The sequence below is a fragment of the Rhinichthys klamathensis genome, unplaced genomic scaffold (assembly GCF_029890125.1).
Source record: "Rhinichthys klamathensis goyatoka isolate OS25496 unplaced genomic scaffold, OSU_Roscu_1.1 h1tg000152l_1, whole genome shotgun sequence".
Lineage (NCBI taxonomy): Eukaryota > Metazoa > Chordata > Actinopteri > Cypriniformes > Leuciscidae > Rhinichthys > Rhinichthys klamathensis.
In genome coordinates this window covers 745,042-768,844 of record NW_026606687.1, presented here as the reverse complement: position 1 = coordinate 768,844, position 23,803 = coordinate 745,042, and the positions used below count along the sequence as shown (strand labels likewise).

At 38.5% G+C, this 23,803-nt stretch overlaps 1 protein-coding gene across 2 annotated transcripts; it reads right to left on the bottom strand.

Moving 5' to 3' along the window:
• Positions 1 to 493: 493 nt before the first annotated feature.
• On the bottom strand, positions 494 to 23,468 carry klhl32 (kelch-like family member 32). 2 transcript variants are annotated; one of them, XM_056258489.1, is made up of 11 exons: positions 23,397 to 23,468; positions 20,826 to 20,938; positions 19,004 to 19,184; positions 11,307 to 11,414; positions 10,106 to 10,204; positions 8,967 to 9,182; positions 3,874 to 4,600; positions 3,706 to 3,764; positions 1,992 to 2,184; positions 1,553 to 1,647; positions 494 to 1,469 (listed from the first exon to the last, which is right to left on the bottom strand). In XM_056258489.1, exons 2-11 carry the CDS (start codon positions 20,846 to 20,848, stop codon positions 1,308 to 1,310), a joined length of 1,863 nt encoding a protein of 620 aa, XP_056114464.1. In that variant the 5' UTR covers positions 20,849 to 20,938; positions 23,397 to 23,468; the 3' UTR covers positions 494 to 1,307. The 2 variants fall into 2 exon arrangements, with proteins under 2 accessions (XP_056114464.1, XP_056114465.1); XM_056258490.1 differs by having other exon boundaries at positions 20,826 to 20,887; positions 23,397 to 23,467.
• Between the last annotated feature and the right edge of the window lie 335 nt (positions 23,469 to 23,803).

Sequence of the window (23,803 nt, the reverse complement as noted above, 5' to 3'; positions counted from 1 at the left end):
GGTCTCCGTTTTTAAACGAAAACGCAGTAGTGTGGACAGGGCCTTATGCCGCGTTCCAGGCAACCCGTAACCCGTGTTTTTCCAACTCGTAACTGGGAGTACATCGATCTAGTACGAGTTCACAGATGGGAAGTCACGGGTTTGACTGCCGTTCCAGTGCACTTTCACGGGTATAAGGTTGGAAAAACACGGGTTACAGGTTGCCTGGAACGATGTACTCCCAGTTACGAGTTGGAAAAACACAGGTTACAGGTTGCCTGGAACGCGGCATAAAACTGCTGATCTTGTTACCGTGCTAATAAATAGTGTTTTCACTATAGTTTGGATATTACTATCCGCTGCAGAGTTAGTTGCGGCCCATTCAATTGAGCGCTGGACGATTCATTTGTTCGGCCGTAAAATAAGTGATTCTGTCAAAATACCCTATAAAACCCTATAATAATTCCCTTTGAGCTAAACTGACCTGTTTCCCTTTACACCAGCGAATCAAAGATTAAACAAATCACCAGTTTAATCATTATTGCACAACTGCATAAATTTATTAGATACATTATGTAAAAAAAGTGTGCCCTTACATGTTTTCTTATGGAATGGGCAGTATTTGGTGGTAGGATGGAGAACAGGCAAGATGCCACTGCTGACGCAGATTGTGAAGATGCTGTGTGTGTATTTGTCGTCAGCTGTGGTCATGCACATTCAGTAAACAATACGGTCTTCTTCATCCTGAGTTTTGATAGAAAGTACAGTTTGTCACAGGCTGAGAAATTACATGGAATGGAAACTGACGTTTGGCTGATTTCAACATTATAGAGTTCCAGAACATTAAGGTCAGAGTGGGGAGTGGATTGAATTCTAGAATCTATGAAAACAGGTCCCTTACACTTCGGCCCTGTCCCAAATCCCGCCCTTGCATTTTTCCCTTGTTCTAATTCTGCATGGATTGTTGAGTAAAAGAGTGTTAAAACGACAAATTGGACAACCTACAGTCTACAAGTGTACCATTTTGGACTGGGTCATAAAGTGTCTCTAAATCATTCAGACAGATTTACACACTGCTTGTTAAACTGGATTAGCATGGTGCATATCCAGTTCAGAAATGCATGAACGTCAGTCAAGCTTGACAATAAAAAAACTCTTGAACTTCTTTTTGAATGTTTCCACATCCATCAGAACACTTCATACTGGCTCAACATGATCAATGTATGATCAACGATGACTCCACTCCATCCACCCGTCACAATTTGTGGGAGTAGAATAGGCTCTTACATGATTCCACTGGTTCAGTGTGTTTGTGGTAATATCCTAGGTTAGAGAGCCCCTATCCTGTGATGTGGCACTTGTAGGGTCTGCAGGTTGGGGCAGGTAAAGTACGGTGCAGGCAAGAAACATGTCGCCACTCCATTCGAAGCGAATGGGAGCGTTGGCCCATAAAAAACCTCCTCTTTACCCTTGGTGCTCACATCTAGCACCTGCCAAATAGACAAATGATAGGATTTCAACATTAATTATTTAACATGTCATTCAAACATAAGCACCATTCAAGTCAACTCACCTGAATGCAAGCAAGGGGTTCATTTGTCCAGATGGAATATCCACCAACCACATAGATTCTGTCATCATGGACAGACACTCCTGCCTCATTTTGGCCTATGAGGAGAATGTAGAGATTATGTTTACAAAAAAAAATCATTACCATGGTATAATAATAACCCTTTCAGGCACAGTGGACACTGCGAAAAAGTATTCATCTTGTGAAAATGTTTTGATTGGATCACTTCTAAAAACGTCTTACCAGCTAAACTAGGTTGATTTTTGCACACATTACCAGCTTAGTACTTTTTGTAAAGGGTACTAGAATCAGTGATACCATTTAATGCTTCAGAAAAAAATACAGTATATACAGCAAAGCTAATTTTTAAAGAGAAAAGAAAATGTGTAGGTAAATAGGTGAATAATCATATCTATTACATAGTTATATTGCGTGTGGTGACCTGTGAGGAGACTGAAGGTGCAGCGTGTCCACTGGTCCATGTCCATGTCGTAAGAGTCGATGTGTCTAACCAGGATGCGGTCATTGTTGTAGTCTAGATCGTTCCCCCCAAGCACATATAGCTGCCTTTTGACTGCCGCCATCACGTGGTACACCCTCCTCTGCAACATGGGACTGCGCGCTAGCCATTGATTCTATTACGGAGAGGAAATTACAAAAGAAAGAACAGCATAAAAACTGAATTATTCTCATCTTCAATTATTCTTAAAAACACGTCAATTCAAACTATACAATTGACCAGGAAAAGAGATTAACAAATATATGGTAAAATCATTTTTGCTGGTTAATTGTATAGTTTGACATTGCACTTTTTTTGACAAAGTATTTAATTTTTAATTTATATAGTATATAATATATATATATATATATATATATATATATATATATATATAAATACTTTGTCAAAAGAAACGTTTATGCCTTTTGCATATTCCGGTGCGTGTGCATTTATTTGCGAGAGGTGTGTGTTCATGCAGAGATTGCGCGAGCAGTGGTGAGTGAGAGTGTGAATATACACATGTGTGTTTGGCGACCATCTGTTGAGGGTATTGTGGGTGGGGGGTTGCTGTTCCTGGCAGGTGAATGCAAAGCCACTTTGAATACCAATGAGCCTCTGCCTCCTGTTCTTTCCTCCTCTCTTCTTTCTTTATATCTCTCTCTTTGAAAAACACACAGTTGCACTGACCACAGAAGTTATACGATACTTATTTTTAAGTCTTTTTGAATGTAACATTAAAAAATTACAATGCTCTGTAGAGGATTTGTATTGGACATAAGTCCCTTGTGTGGGTTTGGGTTTTTTGTTTTGTATCGTTTTTGTTTGTTTGTTGCATTTATTTGATCAAAAATACCATAAAAAAAACAGTAATTTTGTCAAATATTATTACAATTTAAAATAACTGTTTTCTATTTTAATTTATTTTAAAATATAATCTATTCCTGTGATAGCAAAGGATCAGTGTCACATGATCCTTTAGAAATAATTATAATATTTTCTCAGGATTCTAGATTAATAGAAAGTTCGGTAACACTTTATTTTAAGGTGCTTGTAATAAGCAGTAATTAACAGTTAATAAGACACTTATAAGACCTTATAAGATGCATATAAGATGCATATAAGCATTAACTACTTCATATAAAGGTTAATTAAAGGTCCAGGCCCTGAAGAGATCAGGGAAACCACTCCCTCTTGGGACGGTCAATTTTTAAGGGACTGGGAGTTTGTGTTACCATTTATGTTTGTTCGGCTGTTCTAAAAGTGCAATGTATTGATACTTGAGAAATTTATTATTTAATTTTATTTATTTATTATCATTAGTTAATGCTTATATGCATCTTATATGCATCTTATAAGGTCTTATAAGTGTCTTATTAACTGTTAATTACTGCTTATTACAAGCACCTTAAAATAAAGTGTTACCGAAAGTTCAAATAAACAGCATTCAAGGAAAATAATTATTTTGTAACATTAAACATGTCTTTATTATCATGTTGATCAATTTAATGCATCCTTGCTGTGCTGAATAAAAGTATTAATTTCTAATTAATAATATTATCATTATATAATATCTATAATATTTGAATTTTTTAAGATGAGAAAGATGCACTAACCAGCCACATTATTCTCACATAACCACATAAATGCAATCTGTTACCTGTCCTGGGTCATACACCATCAGTCGATTCTGGTACTGAGCTGTGTTAGTGACACCACCTGCAGCAGAAGAAGCCATCATGCTTTTAAGTCTTGGGCCTAGAAATGCATTGGGAGATTCCTGATATATGCAGAGTAGTGGGGTAAATGTGAAGGAATCTATTATTACCTGAGACCCAGAGCAGCCCGTCAGCCACGCATCCTGCATGACAGGACAGCGAACGGTCGAAAGGTTGCACGTAGGTCCACTTGTTCCTCTTGGGGCAGTAGCGCTCCACGCTGGGCAGAACCTGCCTCAGTTCATTCCTCCCCCCGACGGCATAGAGATACTGTCCCAGAGCTCCCAGCACAAAGTGCTCCCTGCACGCCTTCATTGGTGCAATATCAGTCCAGCGGTTCACCCTTGGATCGTACCGGCACGCCGTCCTCACCGCGCACGTCCTTCCAGTGGCGTGTTCCACCTCTCCGCCAGACACGAACAGGAAGTTGCCCATGACAGCCACACAGTGGTGACTCCGTCCAGCAGGCATGGGTGCTAATTCACTCCAGTTCGAACCCCCGGCAACACGCGTGTGCTCCTGCGCGGCGGGGTTGAAGAACCGCAACTCCCGCACACGGCTGACCTCCCGTTTGCGCCCGCCGATGATATATAATGTTAGTGACTGAAAGCGTGGGGTGGTGCGGGACGTCTGACGTAAAGGCTGTGCAAATACAGAGTGATGGTAGTCCAATGCCTCCTCCACCAGGGCGGCGACGGTGCTGCTGGAGTTGAGGAGAGGGTGGCTACTGGCCACACGGTGCAGGGCGGAGACCTCCATTAGGCCGTAGCGCACGTTTTGCAGCAGTTCCTCCATGTACTGGTATCTGCAGTCATGCTCCAGCCAACGCACCAATAACTACAGCAGGGCAGAGTGGCTCATCAGTATTCAGCACCGATTCGGGATCAGGAGATCACACTGCTCATATTACAGGCTGCAGCTCACACCATCCACACAATACTGTCTCTCTACGCAGGGCCAACGCTTTGTATCATTGCATGCTAATGCTTAAGATATTGTGTCTCTATACAGTGATGAGAAGACAGCTGCAGATGAGATGGGGGGTGGGGGATCTGTGAACATGCACACACACACACACACGTAGTCATGAGGTGTGCGTGTGAAGCATACACACATACGCATTCCGGCACAGCCAAGGGAGTTAGACAAAGGGGAGTTAATTGAACTTGAGAGCAATCTAGGCTGTTTAGCTGCAGAGGCATGCGAGTACGGCGGAGATGGCTGGAGATAAGCGATGCCACTCTTGTGGGAACAAAGTGGCTTTTAACACAATCAGCCCTGAGACAGAGAACTTATTATAGCATCCAGAGATCATGGGCCACAACCTCTAGACGTTCCGCAGCTGTCTCCTACACACAAATGGCAAATTTAAATGCTTGCAATATATTTTTTCTTGGGAGTATTTCATCTGTGAAATGGTTAGATTTCATTGTAGTTACACAGAATGATTCCCAGTGCGCTAATTTTAGGAAGGTACACTGATATTTCTGTGCTATTAGCAGCACCGAATTGCAGAGATAATGATTGCTGTCAGACAGGTTTCCCTAACATTTCCCCCATCTGCCATTGGTCGTTCTAATAGGTAATCCACCCCCAAAACTCACGCCATTGGTTGAGATAATTTTGCTCTGTTAGATGCTCAAATAGAGCAAAGTTCCTTTTAGAGACCATTAAACTACTTATGGTGTGCTTGTACATATTAAGGATTAAGTAGTTTTTCAAAATAAATAAAAAATGCTTTAAATTTTTTACTTATATTTGTATGTTATTGCTGATAAAAGATGAGTGGTCGGTATATAAAATTGTATACTATATTCAGGGTTCTAAATTAACACCCGCCAACCCGCCAAATGCGGGTTAAAATTCATTTTGGCGGGTGTTAATAAAAACTTACTAGCCAGTTTGGCCGGTGATCCATAAGGCTCTGTTCTCGGTCATTTATCCCTCTGGCAGTACTTCCTACATTTCCCATGAACACTGTGCCGTAATACTACGTGATGACGTTTCATACGCCCATTGGCTGCGCGCAGTGAAACGTGCGCGAGAAATGATCATGGAAACGAACGGAGCGTCCGTCCACCAGAAAACACAGGGAAGATGAAGAACGAGCCAGAGCAGGGAGCATAGACTGAAAGAGGAGGGAGCTAGTAAAGTAGCTAAAGTAAAAAGTTAAGATTAAACTAAATGCGGCGGTGGTTGGGACAGACTTCTGGGTTTAAATTTAAATGTCGTTTAACGAGAGATACGTTATTTTTTTAAGTTTAAGGTTTTTGTCATTATTTCTGAACAAGCTTATACATTAGGCAATATACACAACTAGCCTATATATCTTAAGGTTTTATTTTAGTTGAAAACATTAAACAATGTGTGTAAAAAAAATATATAAACAACAAAAGCATTTAAGCTCAAGCAGCGCAAACGGGGAAAAACGCACAAAAAAACACACAGAACGTACATACTCGAGTCAGCATATGATTATCGTGTTTATATTGTTTCACATTCATGTTGACAAATACAATAATATCCACATGCTCGAGTGAGACAACGCGCTGCGCTGACACAGACGTTGCAGAGACGCGTGTGTGTGCAAAGTGAAGTAACAGCAGTTTGCGTTTTCTGTATCCCTCAACGAAACTTAAAGGAAGTGGTTAATGCAGTGATGGACACAGTCTTCCTCAGTCGACTGCTGTTTCTTTGGATTTCATGTTATTTCTCATTGTGGTGGTGTCGGTGATATTATGATAACTCAGTTTAATTAATAAATAATTGATTAAACGTAATTCCATTTTGTAATAGGCTATCATTTGATAATCAAGTAATTCCAAACTTCGCGAGGCAGACAATGACATTATGTGATCAAATACAATCCACTTGTTAAATGCTCCACCCAGTGCATTTAATTATAACTGCGGAAAAAAAAGAAAGAAAAAAAGTAAAATTCTAATAGTATTTTATTTTTTGAATAATAATTACAGATCGAAAATTCGAATATTCGTGCACATCCCTAATAGATAGATAGATAGATAGAGATAGATAGATCCCAAACTTGAAATGAAATGTTTGCACTTTCTGTGTTGTATTGTACTTTTATATGTGTTTTTCATGCCAACAATGTTAATAAAATGCTCAAATGCATTCAGTGGCACTCATAATTTCTCTTATTTTCACCGGAAAAAATTTGGCTAGTGGAAATTCTAAATGGCTGGTAACTTTAGAAACTTACCAGCCACATTGGCTGGTGATCAAAAAAGTTAATTTAGAACCCTGACTATATTGTCTAAAAAATATGAATAAATAAAATTGTTTAAATGCTCGAGGTGATTATAGTAATATGGCTGATGATGAGCAATAAATTGCTGATATATATTATATTATATTATCAGAAAAGTTTCAATGCTACAAGTTAATTTAGGCATCACATATAATGTTGTGATGCCTAAATTAACTTGTAAATTAACCCCACTCACAACATTATAATGTGCAGTATGAAAAATGGCTATTCATGTATTATTATGGATTACTCAATTCTAAATGTTTTAAACATTGATTAACTTCAAGTGAGCATTTGACATGGCAACATGACAATTGAGCATGGACAATCTACCAGCCTATATATCCGAAATGGACCGATTCAGATAAATGAAAAGGTCTGTAATATTGAGCAATAACCTTTATGGTACCTATATAGTGTGCATTCCTACATAATTACACATTTAAGCTTTAAGTGTACATAGATTTCAGCAAAACCCTCCATTCCTGTTTGGCATCATTAATCATGTAACGCTCTATGGAGCTTCTGTTTCGCCTTCTTCCTTTCTCTGAATTTTAGTTGTTGTTTTTTTTCAACTCTCCTCCTTTTCACAGCCAGCAGAAGAGAAGAAAGAGAATAAGTGAGAGAGGAAAATGGGAGAGGGAAGGAGAGAGACAGAGAGAGAGAGAGAGAGAGAGAGAGAGAGAGAGAGAGAGAGAGAGAGAGAGAGAGAGAGAGAGAGAGAGAGAGAGAGAGAGAGAGAGAGAGAGAGAGAGAGAGAGAGAGAGAGAGAGAGAGAGGTGTGAGCAAGGCAGCGTCTGTTGACTGTGAAGGTCACACTGGATCAGAGAACTTCCTCGGGGCAGAAAATAAATGAACTCCCCCACCCACTCCCGCACAGAGAAAGACAGACAGAGAGTGAGTGCGAGAGAAGAAAAAAAGAAGAAAAAAAAAACAAAGAGGAAGAAAATGTGATTTCCAGAGCGTGAGACTCAGAGAACTCTGCATGACGATGATTGACAGCCAAACTATATCGAGGGTAGTATTGACGGGCGCACGTTCGGACTGGCGGACGGCAGCACCAGCCCCTGTGCCCATCACGCTTCCGTCTGATGCCCAAATTAACCTTCTCTGCAAAGTGAAGGAGGCCCAAAGCAGCCTAATCAGGGCCTGATTATGGCAGCAGCGACTGGTTAAAGGGTCAGGGTAATTGTGCCATCAGAGGCCTGATTGTTTTCAATCAGTAGGGCGGCCGGAGTGACAGCTGGGGGATTGAGGCGCTGATGGAGCCGCGGTGGGCCTAATCAGAGAGAGCCTGGTTGGGGGAGGGGTGGTGGGGGGGTGCCTGATTGGTGCAAATGAATAGTCACACCACAGCCCCCCGACTACAGCCTCCGCCCGAGTGTACATACATACACACACACGCTCAACATTGTCCGTACACCTTTTTTTCTCACTCTTACACCGTAAATTAAACAGGCAGAGTTTGTGTGAATATGACCTTAAGCATTCAGATTTACTTAATGATGCTTTTGTGTTTGGTAGCTGTTATAGAGATTGTCATGGGGTCCAAAAGTCTGAGATGTTCTTTTCTAAAAAATAAAAAAAATGACATTACCAAATTATATTAAATGCATAATTATTTGACTGTAAAGGTGAACTAAAAAAATTACATTAATTAAAAAGTGGTGAGTCCTTCTTTTGCTTTTTTGACAGCAGCACTTGAGCTGCAAGTTTGTGTAAAACCTGATGATCACATGGTCCAACATCATTTGAGATGTTCCAAAGAGCATCTTGAGCTTGACAAACATCTGAGCAAAGAGTTTCACATTAGTGAACTAGAAATGTAAAGGTTTCAGAATTTTAAACCCCATGCTGATATTTTGCATTAAACCATGAGCAGCTCAGAGATGTTTTGAAGAGTTTAAGTCTGTGAATTTGCGGCCCACACACCTGCCATATCTCCTCCTCACTGAGGGAGGTGAGGCGGTCGCTTTTTAGCACTTCCCTGAGGAGCCGGTAAGGTAGGAGCAGCACTTCCTCTTGCCTGTTCTTCTGCAGCTCAGAGAGGTGATCCACCAGAAAGCCCACCACTGCTTCCTCCAGGGCCGGCAAGTGGAAGAGGTCTGCCAGCCTGTACAGGTCCAGGTAGTTAAAACTGTTCAGCTCCTACAGGCACAGATATAAATACAGACAGATTCACAGTCAGAGGGGGTGTTTTATTCATGCATGAAAACTAGTTGAGCCTTCCAGTCTAAAATGAAATCGTATATGCCTTGAAACATACAAGCACACAAACACATACAATAATAGAGACCCCCATCCCATGAATTCACACTCAGTCGTTTAATATTGTAATACAGTAAATAATAAAAAATAAAGTTATGATAAAAAATAAAGTTATGATAAATGATTAATGGGAGCTCAAAAGAGCAAAATCTCATGAAAGTCCACAATATCCAAAAACAGACTGGAAAACCTTAAGTAAAAGAAGGAACAATGGAGACAAATCTAGTCAGGATGCTCCACATATGCAGGGTAAAGAAAGATGCTTCACACAGAGACTGACTGCCATCTACTGGTTAAAATGAACAACAAGCTAATTTTAAAGGCAGTGATGAGCAATGAACAAGTTCAGGTGGAATCTGCCGATCTTTTTCACATTTTCTGGACTGAATTATGGGGGAAATGATCTATGGAATTCAGCAGAAAGAGGGAAAAATGATTAGGGAATGAAAAATAGGTTTCTCGCACAAAGGCTTCAAGAAAACTTCATCTAGAGACTACTATTATGATAATTTGATGGTTATTTGTGTCTTTTTGAAGCTTAAAAGCAGATTGCAAATTGAAAAGAGCATGTAAAACTGTGGAAAGAAGAAACTCGAATCAATGAAGGGTGAATCAACGATGACAGATTTTGTTCAGAAATATTCCTATAGAAATGAGCATGTAAGATGCATAAAATGAGTAGAACTTTTACAAAATTACTACTGATTACACAGTAACGTTATATGTAGTACTTGCTGAAAACACAAAATAAGCTTTATCAAAACATTGCAAGTTTTCAAGGCAGAAATAACCTGTAAACACACCTGAATGAGATAGTGGGAACAGAGGCTGAGCAGTTCCAGCAGCTGAAGGTGGCTTCCAGCAGACAGGACGTCTTGTATCACTCCTGGCTCCAGCATGATCTACAGACAAATAACCTGAGTAAGACTATTGTAAGAAACCCCAACCTTGCTTTCCTAATTCCATGTTAAAAGCAGGGGCCTTCAACCTTTTTCAGGCCCCTTAATGAAGAAAGAGACGGAGCAGGGACCCTGTGTTGAAACTTGTATAAACAAACATGTATTGCATAAGCCTGCTTTATAGCAGCTACTATATTAAAGGTATTTACATATGTATAATGGTTAGATTGCAAAGCTAATATTATTACAATTTAAAATAACTGAATTTACTTCTGTCTTCAGTGTCTCATGAGCCTTCAGAAATCATTCTAATACGATGATTTGGTGCTCAAGAAGCATTTATTATTATCAATGTTGAAAAAAGTGCTTATTATTTTTGAGGAACTCTGTTGAATAGAAAGTTCAAAAGAACAGCATTTATTTGAAATAGAAATATTTTGTAACATTATAAATGTCTTTACTGTCACTTTTGATTGATTTAATGCTGAATAAAATAATTAATTTCTTAAATTAAATCTTACTGAACCCAAACTTTACAACAGTAATGTATATAATATTGGACCGTCTCTATCTCTGGATGTCTCTGTTATCAGTGCTTGAATCTAAAAGTTGTTTAGCAACAGACAACCAATCAAACTAAACAACTGACATGCCAAAAAGGTGATGGCAAAAGCATTAACTGGAGTAAATCATTGCTTTTGTATGTTTCAGGTTACTTAAAACAGCCAGAATGGGCCTACATGGTGACATTTTCACAATTGGAAACCACATGCTTGTTCCAATCTGTATTTGTTCAATCAGTGTTAGTGACTTCATGAATATGCAACTAAGAACATAAACTCAGGGTTTACCAATTGTATAGTGTGAAATCTTCAAACTAACATGAAATAAGATTATTATATTTAACCAGATTTAGAATTTCAATAAGCCCATTTGTGAAGCTCCAGAATAAATTATTCACAAGTATTTCACTTATCTGCTACATATGATTCATAATAGGGTCTTTCCAGAATCTAGAGACCTGTCTTTGCTTGAAGCACTGCAAATTTAGTTTGTTTTGCATGTTCTGGGCCATATGCTACTGTGTGGGCTATGCTGAATTTACCTGGCCTGTGTAGGCGAAGTCCAGTGCGTGCTTCAGTCCGACGCTAGTCACACCCTGGAGAGTTACCTCATCTGCCTCACTCTCCACCATACACAGACTGAACATAGCCTGAAGATACACACACACAAACTCATAAGCAGGATGCACCACAGAACTACAGTAATATAGCATCCTGTAAATAGCTGTTAAAGCAAAATGTCAAAAAACTGTTCATTCAAGTCTAAAGAGTTTCACACTGAGAATGAAAGTGAGTCCATGGCCATCAATCAGTGCATACTGTACTTTCTCACACACACGCGCGCAGAATAAAGAGACCAAGAGGCCAGTGCTGTCCCGCTGTGTTCTCTGGCAGGAGTACACTAATCAAAAGTATTGACTGCTGTCACAGAGCGAGTGTAGGATGGTCATTGATCAAAGCCCATGGTGAAGAGGAAGTCAAAGGACATTGGATCATCATTACACCAACTCCACTGATCAAACCTAACTGCTCCTAATGATGAACTTCCAGCGTGAAATAAAAAAAACTGTAATCTATCTATCTATTTTAATATATATATATATATATATATATATACACACATGCCTCCCAAAATCCGAGTAATAACTCTCAGGCACAGATTAAGTCTGATTCTGGATTGAAATTAGTGTCAACAGAAAGAATCAAAGACATTTATCTCTATTTTTATATATATACACTCACCGGCCACTTTATTAGGTACCCCATGCTAGTAACGGATTGGACCCCCTTTTGCCTTCAGAACTGCCTCAATTCTTCGTGGCATAGATTCAACAAGGTGCTGGAAGCATTCCTCAGGGAGTTTGGTCCATATTGACATGATGGCATCACACAGTTGCCGCAGATTTGTCGGCTGCACATCCATGATGCGAATCTCCCGTTCCACCACATCCCAAAGATGCTCTATTGGGTTGAGATCTGGTGACTGTGGAGGCCATTTTAGTACAGTGAACTCATTGTCATGTTCAAGAAACCAATTTGAAATGATTAGAGCTTTGTGACATGGTGGAAGTAGCCATCAGAGGATGGGTACATGGTGGCCATAAAGGGATGGACATGGTCAGAAACAATGCTCAGGTAGGCTGTGGCATTTAAACGATGCCCAATTGGCACTAAGGGGCCTAAAGTGTGCCAGGAAAACATCCCCCACACCATTACACCACCACCACCAGCCTGCACAGTGGTAACAAGGCATGATGGTTCCATGTTCTCATTCTGTTTACGCCAAATTCTGACTCTAACATCTGAATGTCTCAACAGAAATCGAGACTCATCAGACCAGGCAACATTTTTCCAGTCTTCAACTGTTCAATTTTGGTGAGCTCTTGCAAATTGTAGCCTCTTTTTCCTATTTGTAGTGGAGATGAGTGGTACCCGGTGGAGTCTTCTGCTGTTGTAGCCCATCCGCCTCAAGGTTGTGCGTGTTGTGGCTTCACAAATGCTTTGCTGCATACCTCGGTTGTAACGAGTGGTTATTTCAGTCACTGTTGCCCTTCTATCAGCTCGAACCAGTCTGGCCATTCTCCTCTGACCTCTGGCATCAACAAGGCATTTCCGCCCACAGAACTGCCGCTCACTGGATGTTTTTTCTTTTTCGGACCATTCTCTGTAAACCCTAGAGATGGTTGTGCGTGAAAATCCCAGTAGATTAGCAGTTTCTGAAATACTCAGACCAGCCCTTCTGGCACCAACAATCATGCCACGTTCAAAGTCACTCAAATCAACTTTCTTCCCCATACTGATGCTCGGTTTGAACTGCAGGAGATTGTCTTGACCATGTCTACATGCCTAAATGCACTGAGTTGCCGCCATGTGATTGGCTGCTTAGAAATTAAGTGTTAACGAGCAGTTGGACAGGTGTACCTAATAAAGTGGCCGGTGAGTGTATATATATATATATATATATATATATATATATTAGGGCTGTCAAAAGATTAATCGCGATTAATCGCATCCAAAATAAAAGTTTGTTTTTACATAATATATGTGTGTGTACTGTGTATAATTATTTTGTATATAAATGCACACACGTATATATTTCCGAAAAATATGTTATTTATATATAACATGTTTATATTTATATAAAATATACATTATATATAGGCTACATTCAGTCTATATACAGTATATACATGCAAATATTTCTTAAATACACATGCATGTGTGGGTATTTGTGTATTAAAAATAATTATACACAGTACACACACATATATTATGTTGTTTACTTTTATTTTGGATGCGATTAATCGTGATTAATTGTTTGACAGCCCTAATATATATATATATATATATATATATATATATATATATGAAGAGATCAGATGCAAAAGCCTCTAAGTGCCATTTGAAATTTTCTTCTAGAATGATAATTTTTATCAAGCTTATATATTTAAGTTCAGAAATTTCACTTAAATGGCAATGAAGATTACCTATTAATTGTCATTTAAGTGAAATTACTGAACTTAAATATACAAGCTTGATCAAAATTATCATTCTAGAAGAAAATTTCAAATGGCACTTAGAGGCTTTTGCATCTGAACTCTTCATATATACACACATGCCTCCCAAAATCAGAGTAATAACTCTCAGGCACAGATTAAGTCTGATTCTGGATTGAAATTAGTGTCAACAGAAAGAATCAAAGACATTTGAAAGAATCAATAGACAATTAATGCAGGTCTTAGCTCCATCTGAAGCCGCCATGTGCTGAAAATAGATGCAAAGTGTTTATAATCTTTTATCGTTGTCACCTCACCCTCAGAAACTGTTCCCCCAGTAGTTTGTCACATTTAAAGTACCTGGTAAAGTATACCGTGTTTTTCTATTTGCTATTTAAAGAGCAGTACGTTTTTAATGACTGACCTCAGCTCACATTCAGATATTTTAAAAGGACTCATTAGAGCTGATGGTTGGTTTGTTGACAGCTATTCAGAGAGCTTCTTACTGGGACACCACTGCCCATAAGAAAATATTAGGGGTTTTTTGGAAGGGGATTGTGGATAATAAGCATGACCAGTCCTGTATCACATGTCTGGGTGAATGACTTCTGACCTTGGAAAAGCAATGCAGGCTGGCCAGACAGCAGCTTTGTGAGCTAATTAGTTTACAATGCATGCTTTTTGAACCATATGAAAATACAGAATCATGCAACGCCTCACATCAGTGTCACCGGCAATGCTGCATCGTGAATCTAAGCAGCGGCTGCTGAATCTTCAGCACCATGCAAAATAAAATCATATTTCACATGAGCTGTGACTGCGAGTGCAATGCAATAGAATAAAAAGACTGTGTACCACAAAATTAAAGCCAGGAAACGTCTAACTATTGAGTTGCCTTCATGGACTGCAGACAGAAACAATAGTTACAACTAGGGCTGTCAACTTTAGTCGTTTAGTCGACTAATCGGTCGATGCCGTCTTGGTCGACTGACATTCATTTTTTTTTTTTACCAATAGAAAGAAATTTTCAATGATTTACTCCTTGATATTTATTCCTTTATAAGCAGTTAAATATTACTGTATTCTAAATATAATTAGCCTATGGTTTATCCCCAACTTTAAATGCTTTAATTTAGGCTATTTTGTAACAGCGCCACAGTTTAGCGCACACACATAGAACACTCGGTTCGCACCTGTGGCTGGCTGCGCTGCTGCTTCGTGCTCAGTAAGGATATAGGTAGTTTAGCTGTATTCATTCAGTTAGAACGCTACTTGTTTCGGTTTTTATGTTTTTATACACTATATGTTTGTATCTCGATGCGGCGTGGACGCACTTGGAAAAAAAAGAGCGCGTCGCACCGCGACCGTTGCTTCCATCATTAGCGCACACCGCGCGCCTACATTTGAAATCGAACTTGAGCGCGCAAAAGACGTGAGCAGTCCCTTTAACGGCTTGATCATGCTGACTCAATAGATTGTGTTTTCTTGATATGTTTTTGTTTTTATTTGTACACTTGACTTGACGCATTTGAAAATAGCCTAAATAATGTAACAAAACGAAAATAAACCTATATGCGGTCCTACAATAAAGCCTATTATTATTAGGATTGTTTTTTAGGCTCTTTGGGTTTTTGTGTGTGTTTGTTTTAAAACGCCTAGATAGGCTGGACAAAAGTTAACCTATAGCTTTGAAAGTAAAGAAGAATATACAGCCTGTATAAACGAGAGCTTTTGTTAGGATTTTTCATTGTGGCAGATAGCAGTTATATTTTTTGTAGCGTGTGGTGTGGTCAGGTGCGCGATTGTGACTGTCACTATAGACCTAGGACAGAGCTCCTCACTTTTTGCAGTTAAAAAAAAATCACTTAATTTTCAAAGAATTGTATTATTATTATAGTTTTATGTATTTTTGATGTTTTTTCGTTGTTGTTTTATAAATGCTCTATGACAATTGTTAAAAAATGTTCAATCAAAACATTTTTTTTTTTTTTTTTTTTTTTTTTTTTAGTCGACTAATCGTTGCGCAGGACAAGACTTTGGTCGACTAAGGATTTCTTTGGTTAACTACAGCCCTAGTTACAACACTGCCAGAGTAGTCTAATTCACAAACAATGACATAAAAGTCAGCTCTTTTTAATTAATAAAAAGCATACAATGCAGTGTAGTCTGATTCCCGAACAAATTACTTTTATGAGCTTTTATGCGCTGTAGATTTTTTAATAAATAAAAAGATGTATTAACAGTTTTAATCAGTCGGTCTAATCATTATATTCAGTAAATGAAGCAAGCTTGTGTAAGTATCGTTACTCATGATTGTTGCTGATGTTATTACTCGTTAAAGATACACATTTGCTGTACGAACTTAGCGAGCCTACGTTCTGACGTACAACCCATAAGCGCTGCGCTGATACACTACGTGAACTCACTCAGAGGCCCACACAGAAGAAAATGAATAGTTGAATAAAGTCGTTATTTTTGAGGCGTTTTGCGCACAAAAAGTATTCTCGTCGCTTGATAAACTTAAGGTTGAGCCACTGTAGTCACTTGGACTATTTTAAACATTGTCTTTACTAACTTTCTGGGCCGGCAAGTTTCAATTCTCAATTCCATAGAAGCCTATGGAGGAGTGAGACAGCTCTCAGATTTAATCAAAAATATCTTAATTTGTGTTCCAAAGATGAACGAAAGTCTTACGGGGTTGGAACAACATGAGGTTATTGACAGAATTTACATTTTTGGGTGGACTATCCCTTTAATGCCAATGCCACAGGCGCAGATTACACCTTTCACATTTATTCATTAGTGCCACTGAGGTGTCAAAGCTCGAAAGGGTGCAATATCCTTTTATTTCTCAGGGACATCCGGCCTAAAAATAGAACAAGACAGGTGACACTGGGTAAACTGGTGTGATTTTTACATTTTCTAAAGAAAAAGACTGGCGTTTGACCGTACAAACCTCACTGCCACAATTCTAAGTTGTTCTGGGTGGTTGCCTGAGTGTTTCTTCAACTTCTATAATTCAATGTTAGGCTGCATAGTTACATCATAAGAAGAATGGCATCTACGCTAATTTTAGTGTCTTTGTTTATCTCGAGGTTTTCCCGCAGCCTGCCGGATCCAGGGCGTATCCAGATCTGACGAAGGAGCTTCGCCTGGACCCGATGACAATGCAGTGTTGAAGTGTCAACTATCCTCTCCCTATGGAGGATCCCTTTCCCACTCTACAGATAAAGCGTTGTTGAAAATCCGGTTCGCGTAACCCGAAGTGATAAAATAAAACAAATTTCTTTATCTAATGTATAGGCAAGACAAGTAGTTTGTTTAGGCATGGTTTGTAGGGAAATTACAAACCTGCGCACATATATTTAAACTAATATAACTATAGAATCAATTCTTAATGCGCATGTGAACGCATGTGAACGCCATCAGGTCACAGGTTCTCGTTTAAAGTCTGTTTAGAGAGAACGCCGTCATCTTAGTGGCCCCTAATTTGATAACAAATGATAATTTTGCTGGAAGTGAATTAATCAAAACTAACTTTAGCTGGAAATAACATTATTCAAAAATCGCTATAAAGCCAAAACAATCTCTGTTACCGTAAATTGTATGTTTATCTCTGTAAAGCTGCTTTGAAACAATCTACATTGTTAAAAGCGCTATATAAATGAAGATGACTTGACTTGACTGTTTCTAAGTGGTTGCTATGGGTTCTGAGAGGTTTTCCTGAAATTCTCTTTCTGGATGTTCTGGATGGTTGTATGATCGTTGCTTACTGGACCGAGTCAAAATAGCCCACCTTTCTAAGATACTGTATTCACGTGTATAGATATGACTTGCGTCCCTTCTTCCCTCTATCCATCTAAGGGATTTTCACCCACTTATTGTGTTTCAGCCTCTCTCCAACAAGCCCTAAAATTGGAGGTATAATTAATTCACAAACAAGGCAGGACCATTAATATGTCAGTTAAATACTGGCAATTGGGATTCATTTACAAAACACACACATTTTGGTATTCACGATAGAGCATAAAACACATGCTCATCCACACGTGTCTATTTAAACCTATTCAACCGTTCCACCTAACAGATATCAGGAATAATAAAAACCTTGCAGGCATACTATGTCAAAGGGTAGCTGTCAAACAGAGCCAACAGCTTGATTGACTTAAGCTTTGGATCAGGCCATGTTTTACATAAGCTATGACTCGCCTTAACAACAGCAGAAGGTGTCCTCATCAGAAACCAAGGGCTAAAATCAAAAACAAGGGATTATATCTTATCATTCCAGCCCAACAGAGGTGGAGAGCTTCCCAGGAGACATATAGAGATAAATATACCTGCCCTATTTAATTCTGTTCTTTGGACTGTGCACATAATCTTTCCCTCTGTTGCAGGGCTGGATGTATTTCTTCTTTGTAATCTTCTGAACAAACCAAAATCAAATCTCACTGATACGGTTTCCAGGGCCGCTGCTGACTTTTCATTTCCCGTCTGTTGCTCTCTTGTCTCCCGTGTGAACTGTACATATTTGCATCAGGATTGTGCAGCTAAAAGGAAAATCCTGTTGTCGTTTACTCACTATCACATTGTTCCAAACACGTATGACTTCTGTGGAACACAAAAGGAGATGTTCAATAGAGTGTTTACGCTGCTCTTTTCCATATAAAGAAAGACAACGTTGCTGTACAGCTCCCTTCATTTCACACTGATTTCAAACCTGCTATAAATCATTTTGATACACCACATTTGAATGTATTATTTTTAGAGCTTGGCAGCACTCATCCCCATTTACTTTTATTTTATGGAGAAGAGCAGCATGAACTTTGTACCCAACATCTCCAGTTCCAAGAAAGAATGAATATGTATGGATGGAAGCTCTGTTCCACCACAAAAGGAAAAAAAATCATGCTTTAGTAAAGCATTGTTATAAAATAAAAAGTAGCAGTAAAAGTCGTAATCATAAGATAAGGTCAACCTTGTGTCATACTTATGTTTTTGTCAATGTCTTAGTATGCCATCATTTTTGACTATTTATCTCAGGATTATGACTTTTTGTGTCATAATTATGATTTACCAAAGCATGATTTCTTTCCTATGAGGCGGAAATGTGCTTCCATTGATATGGAATGACAAGATTTTTGGGAGAACTGTTCCTTTAATAGATGCCAGCATAAGCTTGTGTGGCAAACACTCTAACTGATCATGTTTCTGGGGTTAGCGAGATGCACAGTGTACAATCTCACCCGGAAGTAATCGCTGCAGGCTGCCAGGACCGCCTTGTGAGCATGGAACTTCTGTTCCCCGGCGACCAGGGTGACATCGCAGAGCAGTCCGTCCTTGCGCTGCTGATTAAGGGCAGAGAGGACAGAGTCCTGGTGGGATTTGGATTGACACAGCCTCTGTCCTGTCAGCATGTCCTGAGAGCTGAGACACAAGAGAAACACTGCAAGACAAGCCCATGCTTGGAGTTTGTGAACAACTCATCATGGAAGCCTGTGCCCAGAAACAATGAAGTGTGTATGTGTGTGTATGTCTTTTTCCCTGCTGTTCACTAGATCTATCAATGCGCCTATTCAGAATGTGAGATGTCATTGATTCTCACTGCTCCCATTGCCCTGAATAGCTCTTTTCAGCACAACACATTCAGATTTAGCTCTAATTCTCTTTCTGGACACTGAAAATGTTATTTAACATAAAAAGACTGCAGAAATGGTATAGTAAAAACCTGTTAACTGATTAACTTTAAGTTACCTTACCACATTAATAAATATGATTAATAAAACTAGGGCTGTCAAATGATTAATCACGATTAATCGCATCCAAAATAAAAGTTTGTGTTTACATAATATATGTGTGTGTACTGTGTATAATTATTTTGTATATAAATGCACACATGTATATATTTAAGAAAAATATGTTATTTATATATAAAATGTTTATATTTATATAAAATATACATTATATATAGGCTACATTCAGTCTATATACAGTATATACATGCAAATATTTCTTAAATACACATGCATGTGTGGGTATTTATGTATTAAAAATTATTATACACAGTACACACACATATATTATGTGAACACAAACTTTTATTTTGGATGCGATTAATCGCGATTAATCGTTTGACAGCACTAAATAAAACACCACATGTATTTTTACTGTCAAGATTTAAAGATAAATGTATTAAATCTATTTATTAAAGATTTGATATTATTAATTCATTGAACAAATTTGTTATTGTTAATTTATTAAAAATACATTTATTTATCAAATATTTGATTCAAATATATTTCATGTATTATATTATACTTTATTTTAATAATAGTTTTATTGTAAACAAAATTTTAATTTCTATATTTACAACATTTTTAACAAGGCAATATATACACTTTTACAACAAAATTACAAAAAGTATGAACTTCCTTTGAATTTATATGAATATGAGTATTACCAAAAGTTCCTGCATGAACCATCACATTTGTTGATATTTTATTTCATACTTTTTTGTAAGTTATTCACATTGGCATGCTAAATGCTACATTTTACATTATTTCATTCATTCATGTTAGTTGCATTATTGTAGTGTGATGTATTACCTGGTGGTCTTTATGTGGGTGACACTGTGCTCTGTCAGTGGGGTTTTTTGATGAAGTCATCATGTGATGAAGTTTGTTCAAATTTGTTGAATACTGGTTGATATTATTCTTATGATTTGAATCTTATACACACAGCCAGAATTGGACAAAATAGTCACCAAAATGCCTCCCACAATGTCAGTGACATCATCGATGTGTATATACTGTATATAATTTTTTTTTTTTTTTTTTGCAGTAAATTTAACAAAAATGTTTTACAGTATTAGTTTACACAGAGTAGTACAGCCTTCTGGGAGAAGAAAGCTTCGGGTGACCTCAGATATCCTCCAGAGCTCTTTAAATAACGCTGACCATGTCACAATATCTCCCATCAAATCCAACAGCGTCTACATCAAATTAAAACTCACCAAAGATGTGAGGACATGGACATCTCTTAAGGTAGACTGAGGTGTGCAGAATGTACCTGGGAGGAGGCTCAGAGGGCATGCTCCTGGAGGAGAGAGGACGAGGCAGAAGGAGTGCTTCCTGTTGATACAACAAAACACCAGACAGGCTCGACTGAGCATGTGCAGCACTCTACAGTGAGAGAACAGAAACAGAAAAGACTGAGAGTGAATAAGGACACAGCCTGCATATCTGAGAAGCCTATGATAGCCTGAATATCTGAGCATCTCGATGGAGCTTCTGAGATGAAGAGCTTTTAAAGATTGAAATGATTCACCTTTACAAAACAGAGTGAAATATCCCTCAAGAAACATATCTGATGTATGAAGGCCAAGTATGGCAACCCATTCTCGGAATTTGTCCTCTGCATTCAACCCATCCAAGTTAGTGCACACACATTAGGAGCAGTGAGTTATGAACACACACACACACACACTGCAAACCGTGGACACACACACCCAGAGCAGTGGGCAGCCCTTCACTGAGGTGCCCGGGGAGAGATTGCGGGTTAAGTGCCTTGCTCTTGCTCAGTCATTTCCTGATGTAATGACAATCAAACCCACAATGTTTGACAATCAAACCCACAACCTTCGGTTTACAAGTCTGACTCTCTAACCATTAGACCACAAGTGTCCCAACTGCCCCATGATATAAGCTATATGCTACATGCTATAAGCTTACTAGGCTGAAAGTGAAGTCTGACATTAATTTCATGACAATTTTATTAACATTTTCATATACATTTCCTCCCCAGATAGGCTACTGTACTACAGAAAATTCATTATACATTATATAACTTGCATTTATACATTATGGTAGCAATTGTTGCACTAGCTTTATGCAGATTTACACATTTAAACAAATGAATATATTTTAATGAAATCTGAGCGATTTATGTCCCTCCATTGACCATCTACGCAACTAGCTACCACTTTGACGCTTCAAAAAGTTCATAAAGAGAAACAAATCCATATGAATTGAGCGGTTTAGTCCAAATTTTCTAAAGAGACACAATCACTTTATAACGATGAACAGATTGAATTTAGGCTTTTATTCACATAAACATTCATCAACGCACACATCAGTTGTGGTAAACGGAAGCTCACACATACTTGCTTGATGTGCGAGCTTTCGCAAGGCGCAAGAACCAATGAGGTTTGTTCTCTTGCATCAAGCAGGTTTGGTTGAGCTTCTATTTATGTTCTCTGATCAATGTTTATGTGAATAAAAGCCTAAATTTAATCTGTTCATCATATACAGTAGGCTAACGCGACCGTGTCTCTACAGAAATTTTGGACTAAACCGCTCGATTCATATGGATTAGTTTTACAATCTCTTTATGAACTTTTTGAAAAATCAAAGTATTAGTTGCGTAGCTGTCAATGGAGGGACAGAAATCTCTCAGATTTCATAAAAAAAATCTTCATTTGTGTTCCCGAAGATGAATGAAAGTCTTACAGGTTTGGAACGAGATAAGGGTGCGTAACGTTAATTAATAACAGAATTTTTCTTTTTCGGTGAGCTAATCAGTCCGGCGTTATTCCTCTTTGTCGCCATCTCTGTTCGAAATCTGCAATTGCAGTCATTCGCGGAATTATCAACTTTACGTGAGTTGTACTTCAACACCCTCGACACGGCACAGCGAGGATGAACACAATGTTTGAGGAGACTGTGAGGCTGTCAGTCACTGCGCAGGTGTGGATACTGGCATTCAGAATCACAGATTATTCTTTTTGGACGTATGAACAACATAAGTTTTTTCACCAGAAAATGTCATCTGAACTAGTAAGAAACAACCACTTTTGTTCTGGTTCTGACATTGCAGTAAATCGCGCTGATTAAATCTAACAATCGCTTATCAGTTATCATATCATGCAAAAGTTATCATATCACGCAAAATATCACTCAAATTACGTTGTTCTCAAATTGTTAATGTTAACAACGTCAGCATTGCGTGACTACATGTAATGTCCTTCCGATATGTATCCTTGTTTTCACATGGGTCCGGTTGCAGTCTCTTTTTTTCTGTAGCCACTCCGAACGAAGTCTTTTGCGTTTTACAGCGAGTGAATCTGTTGTCACTGGTGATTGTCGTTTGAACCATTCTGGATCCGCCATCAAATTGATAAGTTTAATTATATCAAGTGCTGTGAGAAAAGGCTATAAATCTCCACCTCCAACATCCTCACTCGCAATATAGCCTACTAGCCGAGACTCCTTCTTTATGTGTACAGATGTGACGTAATGACGCAAAGACATGCTCAAATCTCCTGCGGAAATCCACCAGACCACCAGTACCACTGGAAATAAAAACATTATTACAAGCTTACCGTTTTGAATCGAGCTAAGGCAAGCAGATAGTTTTGAACACTGGCTGGTTAAGTATTTTCTCAAATATGTATTTTGGATAATTTTTAACCCAAAAAAAAAACTACGGACTGCAGCTTTAATGTATGAAAAACAGGAGAATAAAAATATAAATAAGAAATAAAAATATGAAATATGATGTTTTTCAAGAGATTCATCATGCAGTAAGCTAATATTCATCCAAAGAAAACAAAATAGAAGAAATATTAAAAACACCACTCACCCTATTGATGCACAATGTGTTTGGATACAAAACAGCTAACGTTACAGGCAAAGTTCATTCTTATCCAAAATCTCCTTTCATAGAGCCTCATGTGATGGTCAAATGGTATCAAGACTGAGAGTAGCCTATGCCTAGGCGCCCTGATGCAGGATTTATTGGAGCCTAATGGCCCATTGTGTCTGAACCATCCCAGCACATATTGATCTGATTACAAAATGACCTTCAGTCAGCAGATTGTAGTCCACGGTGAATGGAGGAGAAAAGAGGAGGGAAAAAAGAGGAGGGAAAAAAGAGAAATAAAACTAATGATACAGTAGTACAGATATTTTCTTAAAAGCATTGGTCTGTCACTCAAATGGTCCCGTCCATCATTCTAGCCTGTCACTGACCTACTTAACCAGAGTCCA

What these genes read in the sequence shown, in the direction of transcription:
- klhl32 (XM_056258489.1), bottom strand. Translation starts at nt 20,848, where the DNA reads ATGCCCTCTGAGCCTCCTCCCAG. An exon ending in CGGGCTGCTCTGGGTCTCAG is followed by an intron (nt 3,765 to 3,873) that starts GTAATAATAGAT and finishes CTTCTGCTGCAG; the next exon opens with GTGGTGTCACTAACACAGCT. An exon ending in AACCCCTTGCTTGCATTCAG is followed by an intron (nt 1,470 to 1,552) that starts GTGAGTTGACTT and finishes TCTATTTGGCAG; the next exon opens with GTGCTAGATGTGAGCACCAA.